We start from the raw sequence: 27,328 nt of genomic DNA on the forward strand, positions 1-27,328 counted from the left end.
CCCCCAGCTCCTGCCTGGGGGCTTCAGCAGAAAGTGGGCCTCCAGCTTGTCCTGTGCAGCACGGGGGCAGGACATCACATCCCAAGGGCTTTTCATACAGGGCCTGTCCCTCTCAGGGCACAGAGGAGAAGTGGGGCCCTTTGAACCCCGACCTTCCTCAGACAACAAGGATGGTGAGTCCACTTACACGTGGCCAGTCTCATGGGCCACCACGAACGCTGAGGAGAAGCCGTCCTCGTGGTTCAGGGTGCAGCTGCGGACAGGGTGGCACATCCCAGTGACAGGAGCATAGCCTGGAAGGGGACAAAGGGTGGCTCCGGGTCCCAGGCTCAGAGCCCTGCCCAAATCTGGGGGCCCTAACCCCAACACCCCCAGAGCACATGAGCAGAGCCAACTGCCCCCGTGGCTGGCATGGCTCAGGAGACCGCCTGTCCCCTCCCCCGGGGCAGCGGGCCTCGACCCTGCCCGTCTGTGGCCACACCACAGCAAGCCCAGTTTCCCGAGCCCAGGTCTCACTTGCTAAGACTTTCTGCCACCCCCTTCCCGCTATTCCCTTTCAGGCCACCTCCCGCGTTCCTCCCCCCACTTGGCTGGGTGGCCTTCTGGCCCCTGGGTAGCATACTGTCTCCACACCTGCTCCTGGTGCTGCAGGAACCCTGGCCCCGGTGCCCAGCACCATACCCTGAGCCCACTCCCTCGGGACCTTCCCTGGCTCCTTCGTGGTCCACAGGTCCTTCTCTGGGTCCTCAACTGGATGGATTTCCACAGTGCACAGAAGGCTACAGTGAGGGTGGCCCTGAGCTGTTCAGGGGCAGGTCAGGCAAGGACAGCCAAGGTGCTACGCTGCCCTGCTGAGTCATGCAGAGGGGACTGGCTGCGTGGATTGGGGGGCAGACCAGTCACAGACGACGGGGCCCTCGGAGCCCTCGGAGCCCTTGGCCCTGCAACTCTGCACTCTGACTGAGGAGATTATGAGCCACATTCCTGCTGAGGGGTCCAGGGGTCTGTCCCCGGCAAGGTGGAGGATGGGGAGGGGCAGCTGCAGCAGTCCAACCCCCGACACGAGATGCCACGGGCCCTCCAGCAGCCCTGTGGGCCCACCCCACCCCTTCAAGGCTTCTGAAGAGCCACTGAATCCACAGGTAACAGTGAGGAGACACAGTGGGTTTTGGCAGCCCAGTTAGAGTTAGAGTGTGTGGTCCAAGGAAGCAGTCGGGAATGGAGCCTGACAGGGAATGAGGGCAGGGCTGAAGAATGAGCCTGAACCACCCGGGCAGGAAGGCCAGGAAGGCCTCCCTGTGGCATGGCCCGTCCGTGGAAGAATGACCCCCCTTGACTAGGCTGAGCCTGATCATGGGGTGTCTTAAGATGTCCCCAGGGAAGCCTTACAGGACAACATTCCCACCCACGGGGAGGGGGAGGGGGAGGGGAGGACATGATGACCCCACCCAAAATGGAGGAAATCCAGAGAACAGGGCCTAGCCACTTGCCCCCGGACAAGATACAGGAAGTACGTACAGAGCTTTGTGTGCCAGAGGGGGCCTCTGTTTAGAAGCCTGGGCGTCCTAGAGGCCCACCAAGTGAGAAGCCAGCCTGTCCTCTGATAAATGGAATATTTATAAATGGAATATTTCCTGCCATATCAATAAACAAAGGATGTCACAGTCACCAGTCATTGCAGCCCTCCAACATGAGCTGGTGAGCCGTGAGGAAACTCAGGGCTGAAAAGAATACCTGCCATCTAGCAGCCATCAGAGTGCAGCCACTCCCTGCTGTGAGCGCTGAGGAAACTCAGGATGTGAAAATACTGGCCCCAGATGGCTAAGGTGCGTATCGAAGGAATGACTTCAGTGAGCCCAGACTCTTGCATCTTCCCATACATAGAAAAGCGCTCAATTCCTTACCTTGAGGTATCTGGTTCTGTTTTTGTAACAACAATCTTTTGATGTTCCCAATTGCCTGCTCCTTGTTGCAAAACTCCTCTATATCCTAGCTCCTCCCCTCGCCTCCTTGGAGCAGTTTCTGAGTTTTCTGAAACGCTGTCTCTCGGGCTGCAGTCCTCATTTTGCCCCCAATAAAACTTAACTCGCCCCTGGTTGCGCAGTGGTTGAGAGCCCGCCTGCCGATGCAGGGGACACGGGTTCGTGCCCCGGTCCGGGAAGATCCCACATGCCGCGGAGCGGCTGGGCCCGTGAGCCATGGCCGCTGAGCCTGCACGTCCGGAGCCTGTGCTCCGCAACGGGAGAGGCCACAGCAGTGAGAGGCCCGCGTACCGCAAAAAAAAAAAAAAAAAAAAAAAAAAAAACAACTTAACTCGCAACTCTCACGTTTTGCATGTATTCTTTTTTAAGTCAACACCCCCGACTCAGTCTCACTCTTCTGAGACCCCACAGAGAGGTCCCAGGCAACGTGCTCCCAGAGAAAAGCACAGAAGGGAAGGAAGCGTGATGGGGGAGTGCTGGTTTTAGACTTGTCTGTAAAAGCATCGTATTGTCTTTTTCCCTTCTAATAAACAGGAAAATCTATGTCGTAAAGCATTTTTTGCTCTGTAGATTTTGAGATGATTGTTCTCCAATCAGCGCCAGAGCAAACCTTTTTGGTCTTCTCTTTGTCCTTTGCATGCAAAGCTTGCATATGAATATGTGCCTCAGTGTGAGTATTTCTCATTCACCTACATTAGCATTACATGAACATTTAGGATCTAAAGACTTGAAAATGTATCTGTATTTTTTGCTTTATATCCCTCCCTCTTATTTTATTCTGCTGTTATTTTCTTTCTGGAAATCTTTTTAGATAGATATTGTATTTCCTGGATTGAGCCTCTACATCAACTTTTGTCTCATATTTTAATCCTTTTGGATCCGTTGACTTTTTATTTCAGCTTTTGAATTTTCTATTTTACCCACTGAGAAATGGAATATTGCCTGCCACAAAGGTTGTCACAGTCATCAGCGATTGCAGCCACCACCAGTGAGCTGGTGAACCCTGAGGCAAAGAATACCTGTCATCTAGCAGCCATCAGACTTCAGCCAATCCCCACGGTGAGCCCTGAGGAAACTCTGGATATGAAAACACAGGATACTGGCTCCAGAGAGCTGAGGTGCATATCAAAGGAAGGACTTCAGTGAGCCCAGACTCTTGCATTTTCCCATACATAGAAAAGCAGTAAATTCCTTAACTTGAGGTTTCTAGTATTCTTTAATTAACAGTAATCTTTTGTTCTTACTACCTGCCCTTTGTTGCAGAACTCCTATATATCCTGCCCCCCACCCCCGCCCACCCCTCGCCTCCTTGGGGCCGTTCTCTCAGGGTTACTTGAGACGCTGCCTCCCGGGCTTGAAGTCCTAAACGTTTCTGTGACTCAACTGTTAGGTTGGGCATTTAATTTTTTAGTCGACACCGTCAAATGTTTAATTTAATGAAAACCCTTTGTTCTCTAATTCTTCCTTGAAACCTGTTCTGGGTTTACAGATGTAGTTCCTCATTCTGGGGATATTACTTGATAAACTGTGCTTTTCCCTGCTTTAACTTATCTGTTTCCTCCGGCGTCAGTTTTATAATTTTATTTTGCATCTTCCTCCATCCTTTTCATCCTATCGTTTGTTTTCATGTCTGGTAATCCTTGGCTGTCCTTTCACATTTTTAAATGAAGAATGAGGTCACTTAATACAAAGGTTGTATTGGTTTCTCTCCTATGGAACAATTCTGCTCCCCATTAGAGCTCCCACTTGGACCAAGGGCAGACAGGGTGCTCTGTCAGCTGGCCACACTGGTGTAGGGCTTGAAGGGGCACTAGCAGCCCCCTCCCAGTGGGGAGGCACCCACACCAACTAGGAGCCGTACTCTGTGCTTGGTGGGACCTGGGGTCACACTCTCTGTTCCCACCTGCTTCCCACTGTGGTGCTGATCTGCGCGGCAAAGGGGGCAAGAGTAGTGCCTCAGAGGTGTTCTGTTAACATGAACTAATCCTAGCTCTGACCAGGGGTCACTTAAGAAGTCTTTCTATTTACGTGAATATGACAAGTGGTTGGCAGAGAGAAGCTGCAGGTTAAGAGAGCAGAGAGGTGCATATGAAATAAGTCATGGAAGAAAGTGCTGGAAGGAATCAGCACCTATATCAGATAAATATACTTATTTTTATAAAAAGGATCACTGGAATGATCAACTAGAAACTAATAAAAATGACTATCTGTAGAGGATGGGGGTGAAGTGAAACAGGGTCCACTCCCCTGAATATACATTTTTATATAGGTCGTTAAAGCTCTTTCTTTTGAAGTATAATATACGCCATAAGAATGCACAAATCATAAGGACACAACTAGTGAATATCACAAAGTGATCACACCTGTGTAGCCACCTCCCTGATCAAGAAATAAAACTGTCCCCACACTGCAGAAGCCTCTTCTTTCTTCCAACAGCGACTCCCTCCCTCCTGACCACTCCCCTGACTGTTAACACCACAGATTAGTTTTGCTCGCTTCCAAACTTGAAATAAATGGAATCATAAGTATACATTCTCTGACTGGCTTATTTCACTCAACATTCACTGCAAGAGATCCATCACGGTGTGGTGTGCAGCTTCGCTATATGTGAAAATCTTCAACGATGATTGTAGACCTTCGATTTTTTCTTTTAGATCTGTCAGTTTTATATAGTTTGAATTTTTAAGTAAAGTTTCTTAACTTTTAAAGATTGAAAACTTATTCAAATTTGTTTTGTGAAAGCTGGAGGAAGCAAAAAACTCTGCAACCCAGCCTCAGATCCTGTCTGGTCTGAGGCTGCCAGCCCCAGACTCTGCCCATTTCACTACCTTTGATCCTCCACGTCTCTCCTGGAGATGCAGTTTCCTGGGGGAAAGGTCAGAGCTCCTGGTGGTTTGCAAGAGCTAGGAGGTCACTAGCACTTACCCTTCCCCCTCGACACAGGTCCCCTTGCCCAGACACCCTTCCCAGCCCGGGCCAAGTTTGCCAGGGGGCCCTCGCAGGGCCAGGGTCTCACCTTGCATGCCTGAAGGCCCGAAGTCCTGCCGTGTGAGGAATATGGCGTGATCGTGGTACTCATCGTGGCCGGAGTCTGGCTTCTGCTGGAGGTAGGCCCAGCGGCAAACGTTCTCCAGACTCTGAGAGGGGTTCCCAATCTCAATGAGGCTCAGGGACTGCAGGGGCAGGAGAGACAAACAGAGGGGTTGGCGTCTGGTGGTCCATGGGAGCTGCGCAGACCCCATCTACCGGGGACCTAGGCCAGGCGGCGCTAAGCCCAGTCCCTTCTCAAGACCCCCTCCCACTTGGCTCCATTCTCCTGAGTGGATGGAAAGGCTCCCCGGCCTTTCCACATACTTGCATGAGTTTCCACTCAAAGTCACTGCACAATTTCAGGTGAGACGTGGGAGCCAAGCTCTGAGGCCGCCTAAAGCCTCAAAGAGTCCATTCAGCCCACCCCACCTCCAGGGCCCCTGCATCCTATTCAGCCCCTGCTCTGTGCACGCCCTGGCCAGGAGGCAACTGCAGTGAACCTCGGTCACCCTGAAGAGTTTACATCCTGGCAGGCTCCAGGACAGGGGAGACAGGACTCCCAGTGTGGCTACAAGCCCAGAGGAGGGGAAAGGGACCCTGTGCTTTCCCCCTGCTAGAAGCTATTGGCAGAAAACAACACAAGGGAAGGAAAAACCCTGCAGCAGATACAGCAAAGGAGCCACATAAGGAACAGGAGCACAGAGATAATTCCCTCAGGAGCCACGGGCAGGAAGCCACTGGGAGCAACCACATTCCATTTTGTGTCATGACACATACCTACTAGCCAAGGCTGGCTGCTGGACTGGCAGCACTGCAGCCTGATCTGCACCATGGCATTGGCATTCACTCTCTCATTCAGTCTTCACAACCACCCGAAGAAGCAAGAAACTGAGGCTCAGAGAAGTCAAGTAACTTGCCCCAGGTCACACAGCTAGGAAGCCTGAAACCAAAGTTTATATTCAATCCACTGCCCTAAACTTCCTCCACAAATAAAACATACACCATATCATCTCAAAATTAAGTCTCCTATAAGCTGCACTCATTCCTTTTCTCTCCACAATCCTCACAGCAGACACTCCAGTTTCTGCTCTCACCACATACTCCCACCATCAAAGTGGTTCCCTCTAGGCAGAGAGTACTGGGCATGTTCTTTTCCACTTTAAGGATACATCTGTCCATAAAGTAGAACTATGCATTCTTTGGTAGACACGTAAGCGGTGTTTTGTATCTTCTTTTGCATAAATATATCCATTAAGCATAGCCACATATTTCACTTTTTGTGTATAAGTAGCAGAGAGTAAGATATAGGGTATTGTTAGTAAGCCAGAATGTTGCAGAAGAAGGAAGAAGGATTCAAGGCCAGGGAGGACTAGTCATTGCCAGGCATCTCATGAGTTACACAAGTCAATGGCTTACAAGATGGCAGACCAGTTCCCAAGTCCTAAGCACAGAGCCAATTGCTCCTGAGAGATGAGAGTATTTGTTTTAATAAGATATAGTTGAGGGGCTTCCCTGGTGGCGCAGTGGTTAAGAATCCGCCTGCCAATGCAGGGGACACAGGTTGGAGCCCTGGTCTGGGAAGATTCCACATGCCGCAGAGCAACTGTGCACCACAACTACTGAGCCTGTGCGTCACAACTACTGAGCCTGCGCTCTAGAGCCCGAGAGCCACAACTACTGAAGCCCACGCACCTACAGCCCATGCTCCGCAACAAGAGAAGCCACCACAATGAGAAGACTGTGTGCCTCAACGAAGAGTAGCCCGCGCTCACTGCAACTAGAGAAAGCCCGTGCACAGCAACAAAGACCCAACACAGCCAAAAATAAATAAAATAAAATAAATAAATTTTTTTAAAAAAGAAAAGAAAAAAAAGGATGTAGTTGAGTCCTAATGAAGTCAGTCATAGACTGGAGCGAGAGGTCTGGTGGCCAGGACCTGTTGGACATTGGCACAGAGGTGGACAGCCCAGAGGATGTTGGAAAAGGGGAAGGGAGGTACATTCCTGCCCCCCTTGTGATTCGGAGAAGCATGTGACGAGCTCTGGCCAATTAGCTGTGAGTAAAAGTGACGTGTGTCTCTTCCCGGTCCAAGCACATAATTGCCCACATGAGCGCCTCCAGAGATCTCTCCTTGCTGGCATGTGAACCAGCATGTTGAGGTGGTAGCTGCTCTGTCACCTAAGCCTTGAGTGACAATGAGACCAGAGTCCTCTGCCAATTCACAATGAACATACAAGTGTGAGCGGGAAATCAATCTTTGTTGTTGTAAACTGCGGGGACATGGAGCTTGTTTGTTCCTGCAGCACAACACGGCCCACCCCGCTTGACACAGAAAGGGCAAAGGAAGGGGACATGGCATCTATATCTCATCCAAGCAGGTCAGCTCAAGACCCTGCCAGGTGATCACTGCCTCCAGAAAACCTTGAGAGGCCACAGCTCTGGAGGAGGAAGTGAGTGAAAGACTCTCCTTTCTAGGGAAGGACCTTTGGGTGGAATGAGAAGGAAGGGACCCTCATGGGTGGATCTGGTGTTTGAGTATGGACCCCACTGGGCTTCAGATTGCTAGCCCAAGTCCTGATCAGAGGGTGATCACAAAGGCCACTGATGACCACTTGATCAAGGATGGCCACAGAGCCCCCACTGGAGTGGGACTCCCCCGGCTCCACAAAGCCCAAAACACAGTTCAGAGCCTTGTTAGTCCGTCTCCAACAAAAGGGCCTTGTTTCCCTCAGGGCCATGTCTCTCAGCCCAAACATCAGGGGATTGTTCACCTGGTAGATTGCAGCTACTTTTGCCTGGGCTCTTCTGACAACAGCAGCCCAGTCCCCCTTTGGTAAAATATCCTCTCTGTTAATCTGGGTCTGACCCCAGGCTCAGGGGTGGGAAGGCTCAGGCCCAGCCAACCCCACTTTGCACCTTCCCAGCAAAGGATGGTTGGGGCCAAGGGGTTGGAAAGGTGTAAGACTGCGAGCCTGGAGCTGCCACCAGGGGAGGAGACCCCAGGGGAGGAAGAAGCCAGCATAGATAGCGTGGGGCCTGGGGTGGAGAGAGGTCAATTCCTGGTATCTTCACACAACCACCTGGCTCCCCCAGGCCTGAGACAGCCTACCCCAGGCCTGTTTGTTATCTATTGCCACAAAATGAGTTACTTCCAAACTTTATGGTCTGAAAAACCTCAAACACTTGTCTCATGGTTTCTGGGTTAGGAATCCAAAGGCAGTCTAGTGGGGTCTTCTGGCTCAAGGTCTCCCATGAGAGTGCTGGCAGCTGAGACTGGGGCTGCAATCTCATCCGAAGGCTCCCCTGGGGAAGACCCGCTCCCACATTCACTCACGTGGTTACTGGCAGGATCCAGTTCCTCACGGGCACATGGACCTCATCACTGAGCAGTCACACAGGGCAGCTTGCTTCCCCCAGCACGAGTGACCCAAGAGACAGCATGACAGGGCACATCCAAGACAGGAGTCTCAGTCCATTTAGATGCAAATCTCAGTCCTGCCCATACCCATACCCACAGGGAGGGGACCACACCAAGATGTGGGCTCATCGGGGGCCATTCTAGAAGCTGTCTGCAGCAGATATGTGTCTCATATATTGTGTGTCAGGAAATTCCTCCCATGAAAGTCAATTTGAGTTGTGTTATCACTTGCAGCTGAAAGAGCATGAGCAGGGGACTTCCTCCTTGGAGAATCGTGGGAAGCTCAGTCAAGGGCACTAGCTGGCAAAGAAAAGCCAGTGTCTGTTCTCCAGGGTCCAGCTGGTATGTCCAACACCAGTGCGAGAGAAGCTCTGGTCACATCTTTGACAAGGAGTCAAGAGCCCAGGCAGAAAGACACACTGTGTCAGGGCCAGAGAGCAGCAATAAGGCCATGGAGTTGGGCACAGAGCCAAAGGCTGAAACAGGGTGAGAACAAACAAGCTGGGGGCTCCTAGAGAGGCCTGACTGCTCAGGGGGTGGGCTCGTGGGAAGTGCTGGGTGGGTGTTGCAAACCCAAATGCCCACAGGCCAAGGCTGGTGATGTAAGTCAGTGAGGCAGGTTGGTTCTAAGAAAAATGAGTCTGTCTTTTATTTGCCAGTTCAGAAGGGGTAAGGTTACAGAAGAGTATTTCCCTGTTATGGTAAAGAAGTTGGGGGGATAAGGAGTGGCAAGACTGTGGCCAACAAAGGAGCCCACGCCCAGCTGAAGGGGCAAAAACACTCAGCGCCAGCCCCATCAGCATGGCATGCAAGGACAGAGCCTAGGGCTGCCAGATCTGACTACTCAGGCCAATGTTCACATTTTACAAAGAAGCGAACCTCCTGGAAAACACTGACTCAAGTCACAATAAGTTCTGTGGACACAAGAAAACACATCTCTCAGGTCACCACGTCGAGAACCCTGGAAAAAAAGGCCTGAGCAGGTTGGACCCAACACTGGCACACTGGCGAGCGCCTCTTGCTTCCCAGACACCAGGCTCCTGGGTTCAGCCCAGGTTCCCAGCCTCTCTCAGCAGCCACCGTGATCTCACTGCTGCGGCAGGATAATTTATTGAAATATTGATTTGCGCTTTGTTCTTGCCTTGTCTTCCTTCCTCCACTCCAAGAAACAGCCTGCCACTTCCGTTCCCCAGCCCCATGGGGGTTTGCATTGCAGGGTCCAGAGCAGAAGTTGTCTGGGGCCCCCTCCTGGCTTTTGGGTGCTAAGAAGACTCCCCAAGAGGAGGGGCAGAGAGAAGGGCTTGGAGGGGCTACACCAGGACAAGGTGGCCCTGGGGAGGCAGGTCACAGAAAACAATGGCCACGCGCTGGGCCCTGGGAACCTGCAGCCTAGACAGGACCCTGAGACATGGAGGAGGAGGGTGATGTCAGTGTGCCGGCATCCAAGGTGCAGAGCTGCTGTACTTCCTATTTCTCTGCTCATGTCCCAACTTTCTCAAGGATCTAACTCATCTCAGATGGCCACCAAGGAGCTAAGGGCTGGGATCCTCATAGGGTCTGGAGAGTTCAGGAGGGTGCAGTGTGCCTTGTGCTCTGTGGCAGGTGCCAGACGCATGTGCATTTTAGAAAGAGCTCTCTGAGTCAGTGAGGAGGGAGGGGGGAGGGGAGGGGGGCAGTTGCTGAGATGGATGGGGGTGTTGTCTGGTGTAATGTCAGCAGTCAGGACCACGGGGTGGCAGGAGATGAGCAAGAGAGGTGTCGCCTGGTAGGAGAGGGAGGATGGTTTCTGGCAGTGGGGCTTGCAGAGGAGGCATGGGGAGAGGACCACACACTCGCAGGGAAAGGTGGGGTCTGCCGCACACCGGGACACAGGCCAGGGATCATCCTTTTGGGCCCAGCTTGTTTCCTCGGTAAAAGTTCAGCAGTTTTCCTTTGGGGAGCTCTCCTGCTTCTCGGGGTGCAGCTCCTGGGGGAACAGTCCAGAGCCAGCCTGGGACTCAAGTTAGGTCAGTAGAACTGAGGTTCAAAGGAACAAAAAAGCGGTGGAAGCAGGCTTGCCTAGTGGCCGCCTCCAAACCACCACCCACAAGCTTCTAGGCAGAAGCCAGCACCCCAGGCTCAGCCTTTCCTCTGCCTACTTCTCCTACTTCCCGAGAGCTGCCAGCCTTCCCATAGGTTCTGCCTGCCTTGAAGGGCTCCTCACAGACAGAGATGTCCAGGCAGAGGGCCCAGGAGGGAGGTCTGGGCACCCACAAGGGTCACTTGGGCTCTAGTGGGATCTCCCCATGCTCCTCTGGCACCCGGCCCACATCCACAGCCCTCAGACCCCTCCATCCCGTGCCTTTGCTATGTATCACACAGCACGTGAGCTGTAGTCCTCATCTGAGCGAGGACAGGAGACGTGTCTATTTCTCCTTCAGAAGTGATGGAGAGAGGCTGAGAGAGTTGCCATTGCAGTTAAGATTCTCACACCCAGCTCACTGGAGTCATCCGCATCCTCCTGGCCCCAGAGTCGTCTATCTGCTCCTTTCTGCATTGGCTTCTCTGCTTGTTCCCACCTGTGCTGGGCTGAGGACGGCACAGAGGGCTATGGTGTTCCAGGGGGCAGCACCCCAGGCCCAGCAAGGGGGTGGCCCCAGAACCAGCCGGGATCTCACAGACCAGCCTCCTTCCTCCCGAGGGAGCCAAGGGTGCCAGCTGTCCATAGTGCATGGAGCTGTTTTTACAGTACACAAGGCATTTACGCACCCTGGGGCTGGGTGGTAGCGGTGGGCTCTGCGTTCACACGTATCATCTAATTTAAAATGTATAATTGCCTTAAGATATAGATGCTGTTATTGGCTTATTCTCCGGATGAAAAACCGTGTCTCAGACAACTGAAGTAACTCACCCCAAGTCCTACCGCTAGAAAGAGGTGGAGGTGGGCCTGGAAGCCACACCACCTCTGAAGGTGTTCTGTCTGCAGGGCCATCTCCCCTAGGCAGGCGGGACAAGAAAGGAAGGGCGAGAGCCTAGGTGGCCACCAGGTGGCGCTGCTGCCGCAGGAACAGCAGCGCGGGGCCTCAGCCGTTGGGATGCCTGGATCCCAGGGCTCTGCTCTGAGACGCCAGGGCACCGGTTCAAGGGGGACCACGGAAGCCCCTGACAGCCTCTGTGGTCCCACATTAAACAAATCAGTTAAGACCTGAGCAGAAAGTTCTGCTCTAATCAATGCTCTCTGACATTTCCATTGTTTGCTCCAGAGTGAGCTGAATTACAATATTTATGCTCTTACCTCCCTCAGTCAAGGAGACAGGAGAAAAGTGGGACCAGTAGCCTGGAGGCTCTGCAGGCTTGGGGGCATATCAGGGAGCCCCTCAGACCACAAACCCTGCCCACCAGGGCACCTGAAAGTGACAGGTGGGGCTCACCTGGGCAGCTCAGGGCCCTGGGGTTGGAGGCTTGCTCATCTGTCACCTGCCCTATGTTCTTGGAGAAGTTACCTCATTGTCCTGGGCTTCCCATCTGCAAAGTGGGCACAACTGCAGCACCGAGCTGGGAGCTCAGGCGCTTCTATCCATGACGATCAGCACCCCCAATGTTCTTTGTCTCTGCCCCTTGGCTCATGTCCCATGGATCCAGCTGAAGCCCACCAAGGCCTTCTCAACTGCCATGACCCCAGAGGGTCTCCTGCCCAATCCACCCTCCCAAAGATGCACAAAACAGGACAGCGTGCACAGAGTGGAGTCCAGATCTGCTGGGTTCAAGAAAGCAGAGCTCAATTCTCAAGCTTGGCACTGCTGGCCCTTGGGGCCAGGTAGTTCTCTGCGGTGGGGACTGTCCTGTGCACTGAAGGATGCTGAGCAGCATCCCAGCCTCTACCTGCTACATGCCATGAGCATCCCCAGGGTGGGGGGGGCAGCAAAATGCCCTCTGTGGGGAACCACTGGCATGGGAGACCCCTAAGGGGAGCATAGCCAAAGAGCCCGGAGCTCATGTTCCCCAGCCTGTGGAATAACAGCCCAGCCCAGCCTCCCCTGAGCAAAGCTGCTCACCGCTGTGTGACCTCCGTAGGCCACTCACCTGTCCTGGCAGGTGGGGGTGACGAGGTGACTGCCCCAGAGAGCCGCTGTGAGCGTGAAGTGTGTGAGGTCACATAAGGGGCTGCAGACAAGGTCTGAGCCAAAGAGGGCACTGCAGGCTGTGACTTGCATGAATAACCTTGTTCCTGTTGTCATTGCTAGTGTGCACTCCCCTTACAGGGGACACTAAGGCTCAGTGAGAGTAAATAGCTCACTGAAGGTCCCACAAGGATCAACAGGGCCAGAATTAACACCAATCCCCCGGCTGGGTGCAGCACAGGCTCCCCTGAGGCTGGGGGTCTTCTCTGAGCAGCTCCAGCGTGCAAGGCGGTGCCTGGAGCGCAAACCTCATGACAGACATCTGCAACCCCAACACCAGAGAGGGCTGGAAGGCATGATCCTTATTTCTCTGCTCAGGACTCCCATATCATCAAGGAACATTCCAGATGTCCTCCCAGAGGCTGGGAAGCTATTCCCAGAGAAAGCCAGCTCAGGATTCTTCACATGAACCTTCCCAGCTCAAGCCTATGGGGCACATCTGGCCCTAATGCTTCCTGTTCTTCTCTGGACCATGAAGAGTCTGGCTCAGGAGGTGGGCCACAATGACTGGGGGTGTGGGGGGGGGGGCTGGACACCATGCCTGGCCCCCATCTGATTGGGGGTTGGGACCCAGACTCTGGGGAAACCAGGGGCTGTCCCTGGGGTGTTCTGAATCCCCTACACTGCCCCTCACACAGTCAGGGAAGCGGAGGTCCAGAGCAGGTAGGCAATGGCCCAGGACATGCAGTAAGCAGATGGTGCCACTGGGCCCTTGAACACTGAGCCCTGCCCCAGCATTCTCTTCTCTTGCCTTCCACTAAGAGACTCACAGTCAGAATTTCTCAGACCCTTCCCCTCCAACGCTGAAAAATTTCTAAGAGCATTCCATATTTTGTCTTGACCTGGTCTTTCACAACAAAATACCTTATGTTCTTTGATTGTCCCCAAGTCTCTGATTTCCATTTGCTTTGATTTTCATCATCTTAGGAAATATTTAAAATGAGAACAGTTCAGTAGCTTTGGTGCCTTCTCAAAAAAAAAAAAATCAATTGAAAAGCCAGTTGCTATGCAACCCTCAAGTGTTGCCGCTGTTCTGCTCCCTGGCTGATGGCATATTGTATAAAATAAGAGAATCTCTTTTCTTCTGCTGTGTGTGTTTTTTTTTTTTTAAGAAATGGAGAAAAACGTTGTTTTAGGCAAAACTTGAGATAACTCAGAGGCTTCTCATAAGCTGGAAGACAAACAACATGTCACTTGCACAAGTGCTACTGATTTTATCCCCACTGGAGCCTTGGCGAGGCCTGGGGACAGGCACAGGGGGAACGGAGGGTACGGAAGCTGCTCTATTTCCATCACAGCTTGGAATAAATAACAGCATCTGAATACCGGGCCACTTTCTGCCCCAAGTCTGGGTCTCGGCCTCACAGCCCCTAGAGCGCTCCCGGCCAGGCCTTGGGGGACACAGCTCAGGCCCCTCTCTTGGCAGGGCTCCTGGCTCCAGTCACCTCGGCCTTGCTATGCTTAAAGTCTTCCAGGGACAGGGCCTCACTCACTGACAGGAAATGCGTGGCTCCTTGAGGAGCAGCTCATCAGAATCCATCCTCTCTGTGAGCCAGACCCTACTCCCCAGCCCCCATCTAGAAGCCCCTCCTGGCTTTTCCTTGAACAAGCAGAGCTCATTCCATTTACGTGAATCCCAGCCAGGCAGTCTCCTGCTGGGTCACCCCATCCAGGGCACCCCATGGTGCTCACCACTCCGAAACAATCTTGTTTACTGGTGAGTTCATGGGGAGCTGGTGCTCCAGTGCTGGGAGCAGGCAGGCAGGCCCCACGATCCACCTGCTCAGGAGGCGTGCTTCCCACTTCCCTGAGGTCCCTCAGACACCTAAAAACAGGGCCTCATCCCCAGCACTGTGCCAAGTGGAGTCTGTGACCAGTGGACACAAACTTGTCGCCCACAACGAGATAAGCACAAGCACAGAAATGGGAAACTTTTACAGCAGTTTGATGGAGTGACTTTATGTCTGTGGAATTTAATAATAAAAAGTCGGGGCCGGTATTTTTGTATAATCTTGGTTTTTGTCACCTTTCCCTTTTCTAGAAAATTCCTTTTAGATGTACTTACAGAAATATTGGTCCGTGATGCGACCTTTGGCTCTGAGGCATTCTGTGTGTCTGGCTTGGCGCCCTTGGCCCTGACAGCTACTCTCCACGGACTCTCACGTTCAGACTTACGGTCTGATTGCTCCAGGTCGGTGGAACGACCCCTCCTTTCCCACGGGGTTGCTCCTGAGCCCACAGCCAAACACGCCACACTGTCCCTGGGCTCCTATGCTCTGTGCAAGGCACAGAATGCTCCGTTCCAGAGACAATGGGACAGCGGGTGGGGCCACAGTCCCTCTGCGTCCGGATATCTGTCTAGTGCCAGCCCTCCTGGATGTGGTTGGCCAGCCATGTCCTCCTAACTCTACTCTCCCCCGACCTGTGCTTCTGCAGTGTGTCCTCCCCAGAGAAAGTGAGATTCACACCCTGGACTCCACTCCCCACTCACAATCGCCACTTGCTGGAGGAGGACCAAGTCTGGCCCTCTAACTTTCTGGAATCCCCCAGGACACAGAGGCCCTGATGGGCGCCAGCCTCCCCCATGGCTTCCCGAGAAGAGGTGGGGTGGGGAGGTGGGAGAAGGTGGGCAGAGTGTGGGGTGGGCTTTGCTACAGGAGACTGGTCAGCCCCGCTGCCGTCAGGGGCTGGGGGCCAGCAGAGGGGTGGCAGCATGTTGTCCTTCCCGGCCAGGCTTCGGGGGCTGGGGATGGATGTGGGGTTCTAACTCCACATCCTGGTACCTCTTGTATCTTGACACTTCTGAGGTCATCAGCAGAAGTCTAAGGCTGGTCTGCCGAGCTCTGCTGGGGTGCGGTGGGTGCAACCTGGACTCGGTTCTGAAAGCACACATCCAGCTCCACATTCTCCCTTCCTGTCGTCTCACCATCATGGATTCCCAAACTCCTTCCCAGCGGGAAGTCATGGAGGCGAGGGGAGCGTTGGTCCCCCTGTGCCCCCTCACTTCTCACTGTATTGGTCCTGGTCTCGTTGAAGCTGCTCCACTTGCCCAAGTGGGCTGTGGCCACCCGTCTTGTTGGCCACGGGCTCCAGGCAGCCCCATGGCCTGCCCTCCTCCCCATACTGTCCCCAGGAAGAGTAGGCTATAGCCTCACAATGGGGTCCATGCCCGCTCCCCTTACCCTCACTCTGCCTATGGGGGACTCAGAGGGTACCAACATGGCTCATGCAAAGTAGAACCCCTCCCTACGAGGTGGAACATAAAGAACCAGACTGGTCATGGCCATGAGGGAGGTGCCTGCAACCCCCGGGTAATACAGCCTCACCTGTAGGTAAGGCCACGGACTTGTGGCAGCCTGCATCCTCCCTCTGGCTAAGATGGCTCGCCCAAAGCTTCCATAGACACTCAGGTGACAGAGTTCCCAGGCAGAAGAACACAGATCCCTCTCCAAGTGCCTCCAAGGCCCCACAGAGAAGAGGTGCCAAAAGCAAAAGCATGAAGTCCTTTCTACGTCCGCCTTGAAATCAGAAATAAAATGCTGGACGTGACAGAGCCCTGTGGCATGCCATTGGAGACCCTTCCCCAGGGACTAGCATTCAATTAAACAGAATTACTTGGACTCTACCATTTTTAAATGATTTTTTAAAAAATATAAACAAATTTTCCATAATTAAAAATGCACTATTTCGATTATAAAAGAAACATCCTTATCATGATAAATTAAGAAAATTCAGTAAAGTACAAAGAAGAAAATAAAAATCCATCACCTACTACCCAGAGATAAGTACTATTCACGTTTGATGTATCCCTTCAGTCCCTTCTGTGTATATATTTGTAAACAAAATTGAGATCCTACTACTGTAAGCTTATATCCTTTTTTCCAAAAAGCAAACAGACTTGACTTAATGCTGTAACCATTTCCCCAAGCCCTTAAACATGCTTTGAAAACGGGATTTATTGGCAGTCTAATAATCTACCACATAGACATACTGTAATTTATTTAACTAGACCCCTATTGGCAGACAATTTAGATTGCTTCCAGTTGTTTACACTTAGAAATAAGGCCATGGCTTTTGTCTTGTTCCTAAAACTTCATCCACAGCTCTGTTAACTGCTTTGGAATAGAATCATAGAAACGAATGACTGGGGGCAAACATGAAGAACATTTTTAAGGGAAATGACAAACTGTCACATTTCCTTCCAGAAATGTGTACACATTTATACTCGTACCAGAGGAGTGTACTGCTGCATTCACCCAAGCCAGCAGTAAATCTCTCGTCTTAATCTTAACACAGCTAGCTGATGCTTTTAAAATGGTAAACTGTTTTATTTCTTTGATTAATAGTAAAGTTCGGTGTTTTCTCTTTTTTTGCCATTTGTATTTTTTCTTCAGTTAATTGCTTATGTCCATTGTCAATTCTATTTTTCCTAGGGCTCTTCATATATTAGGATATCTTTTCCATATTGCAAATGCTTTTCCTGATTGTGGTTTGCCCTTTGTTTGTGTTTTTTTGATGATTTTATATTTTAAGTATTCAAATATATCTATCCTCCTCTTTACAATCCCTTCTACTGTATTTATGCTTAGGAAGTCCTTGACAATGAATATTTTCTTCTTGATTTCTATGGTTTAACTAGTTGAATTTTATTGGCCTATGTTTATCATCTGATATATTTAATTTGCTATATATGAAATTTATATTTATCATAGATTTATTTATAACACTTTATAACCATTCCATTTATATTTATTGCATGTTATTTATATGAGAGGTATTTTCAGAGCTATATATTTTATTCAGTTGATCTGTTAATGCTTATGCAAATATAGTATATTTTAATTATTTTTGCTTTACAAGATGTTTGAAGTAAATCCTTTTTACTTGCTTGGCTTTCAAGGTTTTCCCAGCCATTCTTCACTGTTTATGCTTCTAGATGAACCTTAGAATCATTTCATCAAGTTTCCAATTGTTAATCTGGGAAAAGTCAACATCACTACTATACCCAGTGTTCCCATAAGGAACAGCATATGTCTCTTCACTTATTTTTATTTTTTTCCCATCATTAACAATGTGCAATTTTCTTCCTATACGTAGGTCTTATAGCTGTCTTGTTGGGACTCTTCCAGGTATTTTATATTTTTGGTTACTATCGTTAAGGGAACTTTTCTTTCCCTATTATCTTTACTACCGGGGCATTGTGGGTTCACACAGAAATTATTGGGGTTTGTGTAATTATCTTATATTTGGCCATGTCACTAAACTCCATGGTTTTCTGATGGATTCTTTTAGGTTTTCCAGGCACATAATTATTAGCAAACAATTATAATTTTATCTGTTCTCCTCTGATACTGGTTTCATGTCATACGACATTGTCCAGAATTCCAAAACCTCAGTAACAAAGTTATGTGTCGCTTTCTTGTTGCCAATTTTACTGTAACTGTTTCATAAGAGCAGCATGTCCCAAAGCAAATTCTGTAGAATGTTGATTCCATGAGGAAAAGTGTTCTGCTGAGAAATAGTTTGGAGAAACCATGCATACTGATCCATCTCCTAGAGATTCACCCTGCACATTTTCATAGTAAAGTCTCTGAGAAATTTTGCTGTCAGGAATACCTGTTTCACTTTGTTTTATAAGCATTTCCCAGACTCATTTGACTACGGAACCCCTCTGTTCTCCTGTGAAAACATCTATGAGCATCCTGAGAATTAGCTATGCAGAACACTTTTAGGGACAATGTGCTTCTTTTTCTACCTTTAAATAAAATTTGGGTTGTCATGTTACCATCTGTTACTAGTTTCACAGATCTTTTAAAAACCATGAGATACCCTCTCAGTTCCTATGGAGCTGATCACACTCCTTACCCTGCTGGTGCCTTCAGCAGAGCCCCCTGAGGCTCTTTCTCAGGTGCCCCCGACTCGGTGTGCTTCTCCGTGCACCCCCATCCATGCCTTTGCAAAGGACGCTCATCTCTTCTCTCCAGGCTCCAGTTCCCCATGCCAGCATCTCCCTGGCTATCCCCACTGGGGTGGCACAAAGCACCTCAAACTCAGCACATCTCCCCTGAGCTCACCGCCTTTCTCCCCCACATGCCACTTCCCCCTGGCTCCATGCTCTCCAGCTCAGGGGTCGGCATTATCATCTACCAGGTTGCCCAAGGCACGGACTCAGTGTCCCTCCACATTCACCCGTGTAGCACCCATCTGCCCCTGGTTTGGCCTCCTAAAGTTCTCTTTCATCTTCTCTCCTTTCTTCACCCTGTGGCCACGGTCCCAGGACAGCTCATTAAGGTCCCCCCTTTGATGCCACTCACCCTCTCCTAAGCCACCGCTCCCTGTGCTGGTTCTTCCCCCTTTCACTCCCTCCCCATGGCTAAAAAGTCACTGCCTCCCGTCGCTTGCCCTAACTTCTAAATAAGATTGCCTGCCCCCCTTGCCCCGACCAAGCCCCTGAGCCCTCAGTTGTAACTGTTTCCTTGCCTGCACCTCTGCTCTAGAGCAGCCCCTGAGGTCAGGGACCACATCAGTGACACGGCACAGCGCTTGGCACAAAAAAAAACCCTCAAAAAGTATTTGTTAGGGACTTCCCTAATGGTCCAGTGGCTAAGACTCTGCACTCCAAATGCAGGAGGCCCGGGTTTGATCCCTGGTTGGGGAACTAGATCCCACATGCCTCAACTAAAGATGCCGCATGCCATAACTAAAGATCCTGCATGCCATAACTGAAGATCCCGCATGCCCAACTGAAGATCCCGCATGCCCAACTAAAGATCCCACATGCCGCGCATGACCCTGTGCTAAGACCCAGCACAACCAAATAAATAAATAAATATTTTTTTAAAAAGTATTTGTTAGATGACAAGCTTTGTCATTAGGCAAATGGATGTGATGAATTATATGAACAGACTTTCTAATATTAAACAATCATCACATTCCTAGAATAAACCCTATTTTATCATGGTGAGAGTTTCTCTTTATGCATTATTGAATTAAATGCTTAAAGCCTCAGGAATTTTTACACCTATTTTTAGAAGTGAAACAGGTCTGTACTTTGTCTTAGATATGCTACCTTTGGCAGCTTTGTGTGTAGGAATCATGTTGGCTATAAAGATAAATTGGGTGGATTTCAGAACATATATACATATATTCTGAAACAGTTTATGTGGTATTGCATTATCTTTGCTTAATAATTCCTTGCAAATGAATAAGAACAGACTGGCAAAAATAGATTATCTGACTCTCTATTTAGAGGTAATTTTAAGATAACTTTGAAAACAGAGAAGAATTTGAGTTCCCACCATGGTTATGAGGCTTGTTGTGGTATTCTCTACATTTTTTGGAGTCAGCTTTGAAATATTCCCATTTCCCCAGGAAATCCTTGTTCCCCAGGATTTCCAGGTCCCTGACGGAGATTCTCAAAATCTCACCTGCAGGTTTTCTACCTGGTTTCTACCAGGTTTCTACTTGCCTGTGACACTTAAGGAAAGAAGAACAAGAAGAAACAGCTTTGGCGGGGGGGGGTTGCCCGCAATTTAGCACAGAGCCTGCCAGGAAGTAGTTAAAATAAACAAGGCTTTGTTCCATTGAGTAATCGACACTGGGAGAAGGAACCAGACAGTTTTTAGGCGAAATAAGAGCCAAAGCTTTGCCAGTGCTGGTAAGCAATTAACCGTGCACAATTCTCCAATTTTTCTTTTTAGGGCCCAGACCACTTGGTGGCTCTCCTCTCCTTCCTACCCCACAACGTGAAGTTTCCCATGGCCCCTCTCCAGAGGTAGAAAGGGGGAAGGGGGCTGGATATAATCATGCCCATCCCTCACACTACACACCTGAAAATTCCTCAGACCCTGGAGGATGTTAAGGGGGTCTCAGGCCAGGAATGGAGGGACTGGTAGGACCCGGCCTCAGGAGGGGAAGGGATGGCGAACATGTTGATGGCTGCTCCAGTGGGGATGGGCAAAGTCCCATGGGACATTCCAAGGACGGAGGCTGGAATTGTATCACTGGGCCTGGGCCACCCCAGCCTTCCCTGGCTGTGTACTGTGTCTGCGTGCCCAGAGTGCACCGCTGTGCCACAAACCTGCCTGCTTACCTGCAGAAGAAGGTGTGCACATTCATCCTCCATTGACCACCACTGGGTGTCAGAGTCGAGGGACGGGGAGAAGGCCCAGGTGGAGATCTCCCAACAGCTGCCTAGGGCAGCAACCTCCTCCAAAGCTTTCCCTTCAGCTGGGATAAGCATCCCACTGTGGGTTGCATTATACGCACTCTTTCTTTTAGTTTATGCTTCCTCTCTTTTCTTCTAGAATGAATATGCCAGAGATTTGCTTTTTCCAAGGCTCTCCTCTCGACTGATCCTATTGTTTCTTTCTATTTTCTAATGTATTAATTTCTGCTTTTTTCTGAACTATTTCCTTATTTTTACTTTCTTTAGGTTTTTGGTTTTGGGTGGTTGTTAACATCTGTTCTAACTTACCGAGCTGAATACAGGGTTAACTTGTTTTCATTCGCTCTGTGTGATCTTGGAAAGCACCTGCCTATGAATAGAGCTTTGGCCACAACCCACAGGTGTGTACTGTATCTGTAGTATTCTTGTTTTCATTAGTTTTCCTAATAGTTTGCAACTGAGGGTCTAATATATTCTTCCTAGGAGTTTTTTTTTTTCAAAGAGACTGGATTTATTCTTTTTATATATCCCTTCCCTCCACCTAGTTTTAGAGCACCGAGTCAGAGAATAGCTCACAGTATTTTTGCTGTATAAAATTCACTAAGGGCTTCTCTGGTGGCGCAGTGGTTGAGAGTCCACCTGCTGATGCAGGGGACACGGGTTCATGACCCGGTCCAGGAAGATCCCACATGCCATGGAGCGGCTGGGCCCGTGAGCCATGGCCACTGAGCCTGCACGTCCAGAGCCTGTGCTCTGCAACGGGAGAGGCCACGACAGTGAGAGGCCCGCGTACCGCAAAAAAATAAGTAAATAAATAAATAAAAATTTAAAATAAAAATAAAATTTTCTTTATGACCTAAAGTACTTCTGTAATTTTTAAGTGTTCTATGATTCCTCTAAAAGAAGGCACATTTTTCCATAGGGCAAGGGGAAAAAATGATATAACTACTAATTTAACTTTATCCATTATATTATTTGAAACTCCTATGCCTTTTTTTAACTTAATAAAATATTTTATTTACTCCAATATATCCAAAACATTATTTCATTAATATCAAATTATTAAGAAAGTATTTTACATCTCTCCTTTTTTTGTTTTTGTTTTTTTTGTACTAAGTCTTTGAAACCAGGCATATGCTTTATACTTATAGAACATCTCAGTTTGGACTAAGTACATTTCAAGTGCTCAGTAGCCACATGTGTCTAGTGCCTGCTGGACTGGACAGTGCAGCTCTAGATAGAAGATATCAATGCAGGGATATTGTCTCTTAAAAATCATGAAAATTTGTTATTGGCTATAAATGACTGCATAACTTATTAAAGAAGGCTTGAACTGAGAAGGCTTTTTTTTTTTTTTTTTAAGTAACAAGGATACTGGAGGTAGGGGAAACTCCTATGCCTTTTAAAATGTGATCTGTTAAAGGTCTTGAAAAGGGTATGAAAGACCCCTGCAGTAAGGTTTTTGCAACTTTCTCCCTTGATCTGACGGTCCGCTTTGGTGTATTTTATGTTCTCCATGTGGGGCACGAAGGACCACGACTGCTCTCCTCACTGTGGTCGCTTCCATCACTTGAGAGTGTCACACTTCCCAGGGTGGGAAGAGTGGGCTCAAGGTCCACTGTTCCTGGAATTTGACCAGCCATAAGGTCCTTCATTGTCATTTCTGTACTGCAGGGCTTGTACACTGTGTGCCGTTCGATTTTACTTTGTGAGACTGAGATTCTCTCCATTTGAGTAAAGGAGTTAACCCTTTGCATAACTTACGATGCCTGATGTGCCTCATCTTATTATGACTTGACTTTCTTCATACCGCATGGGGTCAGACCAAGGACTCCAGAATTTGGCTGCCAGGGTGAGAAGCTGGACTCCTAAGGAGCCAAATACCACTGGCTACTCATGCCACTGAACTGCCTTAAACCTCAGTGTCCTTATCTGTGAAGTGGGATCCTCATAGCTCCACCTCCCCATCTGTCCTTGGACGAAGTGAGATAATTTCGTGTAAAGCGTTCCCAAGCTGCCTGGCACAGGCACTTGCTGAGTCTACACTGGACGGCACCATGGGGCTCCTTCCTTCCTCACCAGCTCTCCTTTCAGGCACCCCCTTATTTTTCCATCTCAGGTCTTTGTGCCTGGGGGCTTTCTAATCCTGGTGCATAGACCCGTGCATGCTGCTAGGAAAGACGGTTCCACGTTTGACAGCAAAGGGAAATAAGAAGGGCAAGACTGCTCAGTTAGAACAGCAGCTACGTGGCAAGAGAAGAGGAGGACACGGGTTGTTTCTGACGCTTTGACATCCAGGGCCTTGCTGACCTGGGAGGAACTGCTCCTCCCAGGGTCAGCCAATTCCTAGAGACAGTAAACAACTCATTCTGGATCATATGCTCTTCAAATGCAAACCAACCAATTCAGAGTCCACACCCCCAGCCACCTCCTTCATTGGGCTCTCACACTCCAGCCCACTATCCCCTGTGCAAATCACTAGGGCCAGGTACCAGACAACTAGGGGCAGCCCCAATGCTCCAGAGCCTGCTGAAAATTATTCACACTGGCCAATCCTAAGCCTGCTTACTCCGTCTCACCTGGTCCTTCCTGAGGAAACCACAATATAGGTGCTCCCCCACAGTTTCCCTCTCCTTCCCCGTGCGGCCCTGCATGGCCAGAAACTGTGGGTAAAAAAACCATGGCAGGTGGGCTTCCCTGGTGGCGCAGTGGTTGAGAGTCCACCTGCCGATGCAGGGGACACGGGTTCGTGCCCCGGTCAGGGAAGATCCCACATGCCGCAGAGTGGCTGGGCCCGTGAGCCATGGCCGCTGAGCCTGTGCGTCCGGAGCCTGCGCTCCGCAACGGGAGAGGCCACAACAGTGAGAGGCCCACGTACTGCAAAAAAAACCCCAAAAAACATGGCAGTCACCTCCTGATCTGTTGGTCTCACCAAACTTGAATAATAACAAAACCTAAATTTTAGCCTCCAGGCAAGATAGCGGGGCGGGGTGGGGGGGTGGGGGTCACGAGGCTGGTGTGACTTTAGGGCAGCCGCACCTTTTTCGGCAAGATCTCAACACTTTGGATGTTACCAAGTTGATGACACTTTCACATGAAGTTATCAGCAGACAGTGCACAACAAATATAGGTACAATTGGTCATGTAGCTCATGGGAAATCTAGGGTTTTAAGAGCTATTTCCGGAGTTCACACTATCAGGTTCAAAAATGAACTAGAAAGAAATATTACAATCAAACTTGGCTATGCTAATGCTAAGATATATAAACCTGAAGACCCAAGTTGTCCTCGGCCAGAATGTTATAGATCCTGTGGAAGTAGTACACCTGATGAGTTTCCTACAGACATTCCAGGGACCAAAGGGGACTTCAAATTAGTCAGACGTGTTTCCTTTGTTGACTGCCCTGGCCACGATATTTTGATGGCTACTAGGCTGAACGGTGCCGCAGTGATGGATGCAGCTCTTCTGTTGATAGCTGGTAACGAGTCTTGTCCTCAGCCTCAGACTACTGAACACCTGGCTGCTATTGAAATCATGAAACTGAAGCGTATTTTGATTCTACAGAATAAAATTGATTTGGTAAAAGAAAGCCAGGCTAAAGAACAGTATGAACAGATCCTTGCATTTGTACAAGGTACAGTAGCAGAAGGAGCCCCTGTTATTCCAATTTCTACTCAGCTAAAATACAATATTGAAGTTGTCTGCAAGTACCTAGTAAAGACAATTCCAGTACCCCCAAGAGACTTTACTTCAGAACCTCGACTTATTGTTATTAGATCCTTTGATGTCAGCAAACCTGGCTGTGAGGTTGATGACCTTAAGGGGGGTGTAGCTGGTGGAAGTATTCTAAAAGGAGCCTTAAAGGTGGGCCAGGAGATAGAAGTCAGACCTGGTATTGTTTCCAAAGATAGTGAAGGGCAACTCATGTGTAAACCCATCTTTTCCAAAACTGTATCACTTTTCGCAGAGCATAATGGTCTTCAATATGCTGCTCCAGGGGGTCTTATTGGAGTTGGAAGAAAAATTGACCCCACTTTGTGCCGGGCTGACAGAATGGCACAGTTGGAGCTTTACCTGAAATCCTCACAGAATTGGAAATTTCCTATTTCCTGCTTAGACGGCTTCTAGGTGTACGCACTGAAGGAGACAAGAAAGCAGCCAAAGTGCAAAAGCTGTCTAAGAATGAAGTGCTTATGGTGAACACAGGATCCCTGTCGACAGGAGGAAGAGTTAGTGTGGTCAAGGCTGATTTGGGCAAAATCATTTTGACTAATCCTGTGAGCACAGAAGTAGGAGAAAAAATTGCCCTTAGCCAAAGAGTTGAGAAACACTGGCGTTTAATTGGTTGGGGTCAAATAAGAAGAGGAGTGACAATCAAGCCAACAGTAGATGATGACTGAAGAATTACATAATAGATTTGGATGGAGCTGGAATTTCTCTTAACCACCTAGGGGTATATTTTCAAAGCAATAGTGAGAAATTAATTGCATAGCTCATTACCTTAGGAGTAGCTGTAAGGTTATTCTCATTTTTTGGTGATGAAAATTTAACCTCTAGTACTAAAATAGGGTCTACAATAAATGTAAAAATTGGCATAATGTTGGATTGAATATACTTTTTACCAGAAATTAATCATTCCCGCAAAATGTCTAATTTATACATCAGCACAGGTTTGAAAGGAAACTGCTACAACCAGCCTTTGCTGTAGCGCACACACCACTGAACCTGTTTGAAATAAAATTTTTCTTCTTAAAAAAAAACACCTGAATTTTAAAAGGGGTGAGGCTGAAAGGAGAGTAGGCGTGGCTCACAAGCTCCTTGTTTCTTGTAGGAACCACAGGGCAGCCAGGGAGAGGCAGGGTGGTTTTGGCCAACACCAAGTCTTTTATAGGAGGCCTGCACCTCACTGGAGGGCCCCATTCATCCCACAGAGGCGGGGGCTCTGTTGTGTCTGGAAGGCACCAGCCTGCAGTGCCCACTCACCTTCCCGTAGCTCAGCAGGATTATCCGCACCAGGACGACATTGATGTGGGCCCCCAAGGACTCATCATGATAAATTTCATTGACCTGAAAGACAATCAGGGATGTGTCAGCAGAAACCACAGGCCCAAGGACCAGCTCGGGCTTTGCAAATGGCATCACCACCCAGCTAGGCCTCAGGCCAGAACCCTGGGACCCAGCCCCACTCCTTCCTCTTTGCCACACTTTATACCCAGGCATCACCATCAAGTCTGAATCCATCCCTTCCTTTCCCTCTAACCCCTGCCAGGATATTGCCACTCCCTCCTCAGCAGCCCCTCCCACCAACTCAGGGATTCTCCACCTGGAGCCTACACTGGGATGGGGACACCGACCACTGTAAATGCAACATGGCCTTTCCTTCAAGGGTGAACACAGGCCACAAACCCCAGTGGCAGGGGCAATGCCGGGGCTGTCACCGGCAGAAATTACTCCTCAGTTGCTGCTGGTGGTTGTAAAATGTTGTCTACACTCATCACAACTTGGAAAGGGGGGTCATTTTAGACACACCACCAGATCTAATTTTTAATGTGTTCATTAGGAACAGATATTGCTATATCACAAAGGTGCTTTCTGTGCTCTGTTTTGATAAGTGCGGCTCATACTATTGGCTTCATTTGTATTTCTTCACTCTTTTATTATCATGTATTTAATTTTTTACAGTTACAAACATTATTGGTGCAGGTGCCCAGGGGCCTCACCAGATGTCAAAGGGGTCCACTGCACAAGAAAGGTGAGGAACCCTCCCTTCCCTACAGCACAGCCAGCGTGACTTTCTGGAAACACTGGTCAGGTTAACCCTGGGCTCAGGGCCGACAAAGCCTTCCTTCCCACACTCACACGCTCTCAGGATCTTACCTGGAACAGCCGCCTCATTGCCATCCACTTCATTCGTTCGCTTCCTGACAAAACCCTACTCTTCTGGAGGCCCAGCCTCGTGGCCGCTTCCTCCTGGAAGGGCCCCCAGGTCTGATCTGCTTCCCAGCGAGCACCAGGGTCCATTGCTTCCTGAGCTCTCTATGTCCCCAAGGGGACTGTGAGTTGCATGGCCACCTGTATTTTCCCTGCATGTCTCCAGCACCCAGGACGCAGCAGCACACAGCAGATACTCAGGACACACTCGTCAAAAGAACTGATCCACTCATACCATCACTCAGTGGAGAGGCACGAACTGGCCATGCAACCCCTCCCTGTACGCAGACCGAGCCCAGAGGCTGCTGACCTACCCTTTGTGAGGGCAGAGCCCGCCAAGCATGCCTTCCAGAGCCCGCTCTGTCATCTCAGGCCAATGCCATACTCCCCCTGAATCCCAGCTTTTAGAATCTCTATCTGAGCAACGGTAATTGCTACCTATAAACAGTAGGAAAACCCTTTGGGAAATCTGAGAGTTAGCAAGGAAAATCACTTCGTGATGGATGGGACAGGCAGGCACATGGGGCCATGCTAGACAAGGGGCCTGGTGGCTACTGTCACCGTTGCTGTGTGTTGAGACGGCTGTGTGTTGAAGGCAGAGCTAATGTGCACGGCGGGGTCCAGGGAGGCCACCAGCCAG

General features: G+C 49.6%; 2 protein-coding genes and 1 long non-coding RNA gene across 3 annotated transcripts in view; 2 read left to right on the plus strand and 1 right to left on the minus strand.

The window, feature by feature from the left end:
- LOC308617132 overlaps positions 1 to 27,328 on the plus strand; it is a 387,539-nt gene that overhangs the window by 299,707 nt on the left and 60,504 nt on the right. The gene's annotated exons all lie outside the window — the stretch shown is intronic.
- Positions 1 to 27,328, minus strand: part of ADAMTS2 (ADAM metallopeptidase with thrombospondin type 1 motif 2) — a 232,722-nt gene that overhangs the window by 46,053 nt on the left and 159,341 nt on the right. Inside the window, exons 5-7 of the mRNA XM_081233868.1 lie at positions 25,741 to 25,824; positions 4,999 to 5,155; positions 188 to 293 (exon numbers count right to left, since the gene is read on the minus strand). Coding sequence (XP_081089994.1) covers positions 188 to 293; positions 4,999 to 5,155; positions 25,741 to 25,824 — 347 coding nt within the window. The remainder of the gene's footprint in view (positions 1 to 187; positions 294 to 4,998; positions 5,156 to 25,740; positions 25,825 to 27,328) is intronic.
- On the plus strand, positions 23,766 to 25,456 carry LOC308616777 (eukaryotic translation initiation factor 2 subunit 3-like). Its single transcript, XM_081233167.1, is given in 2 exon segments — positions 23,766 to 24,816; positions 24,819 to 25,456. Coding segments are annotated over 2 exon segments (1,317 nt in total). The 5' UTR covers positions 23,766 to 23,838; the 3' UTR covers positions 25,158 to 25,456.

The sequence above is a fragment of the Mesoplodon bidens genome (genome assembly GCF_964165515.1).
Source record: "Mesoplodon bidens genome assembly, chromosome: 4".
Taxonomy (NCBI): Eukaryota; Metazoa; Chordata; class Mammalia; order Artiodactyla; family Ziphiidae; genus Mesoplodon; species Mesoplodon bidens.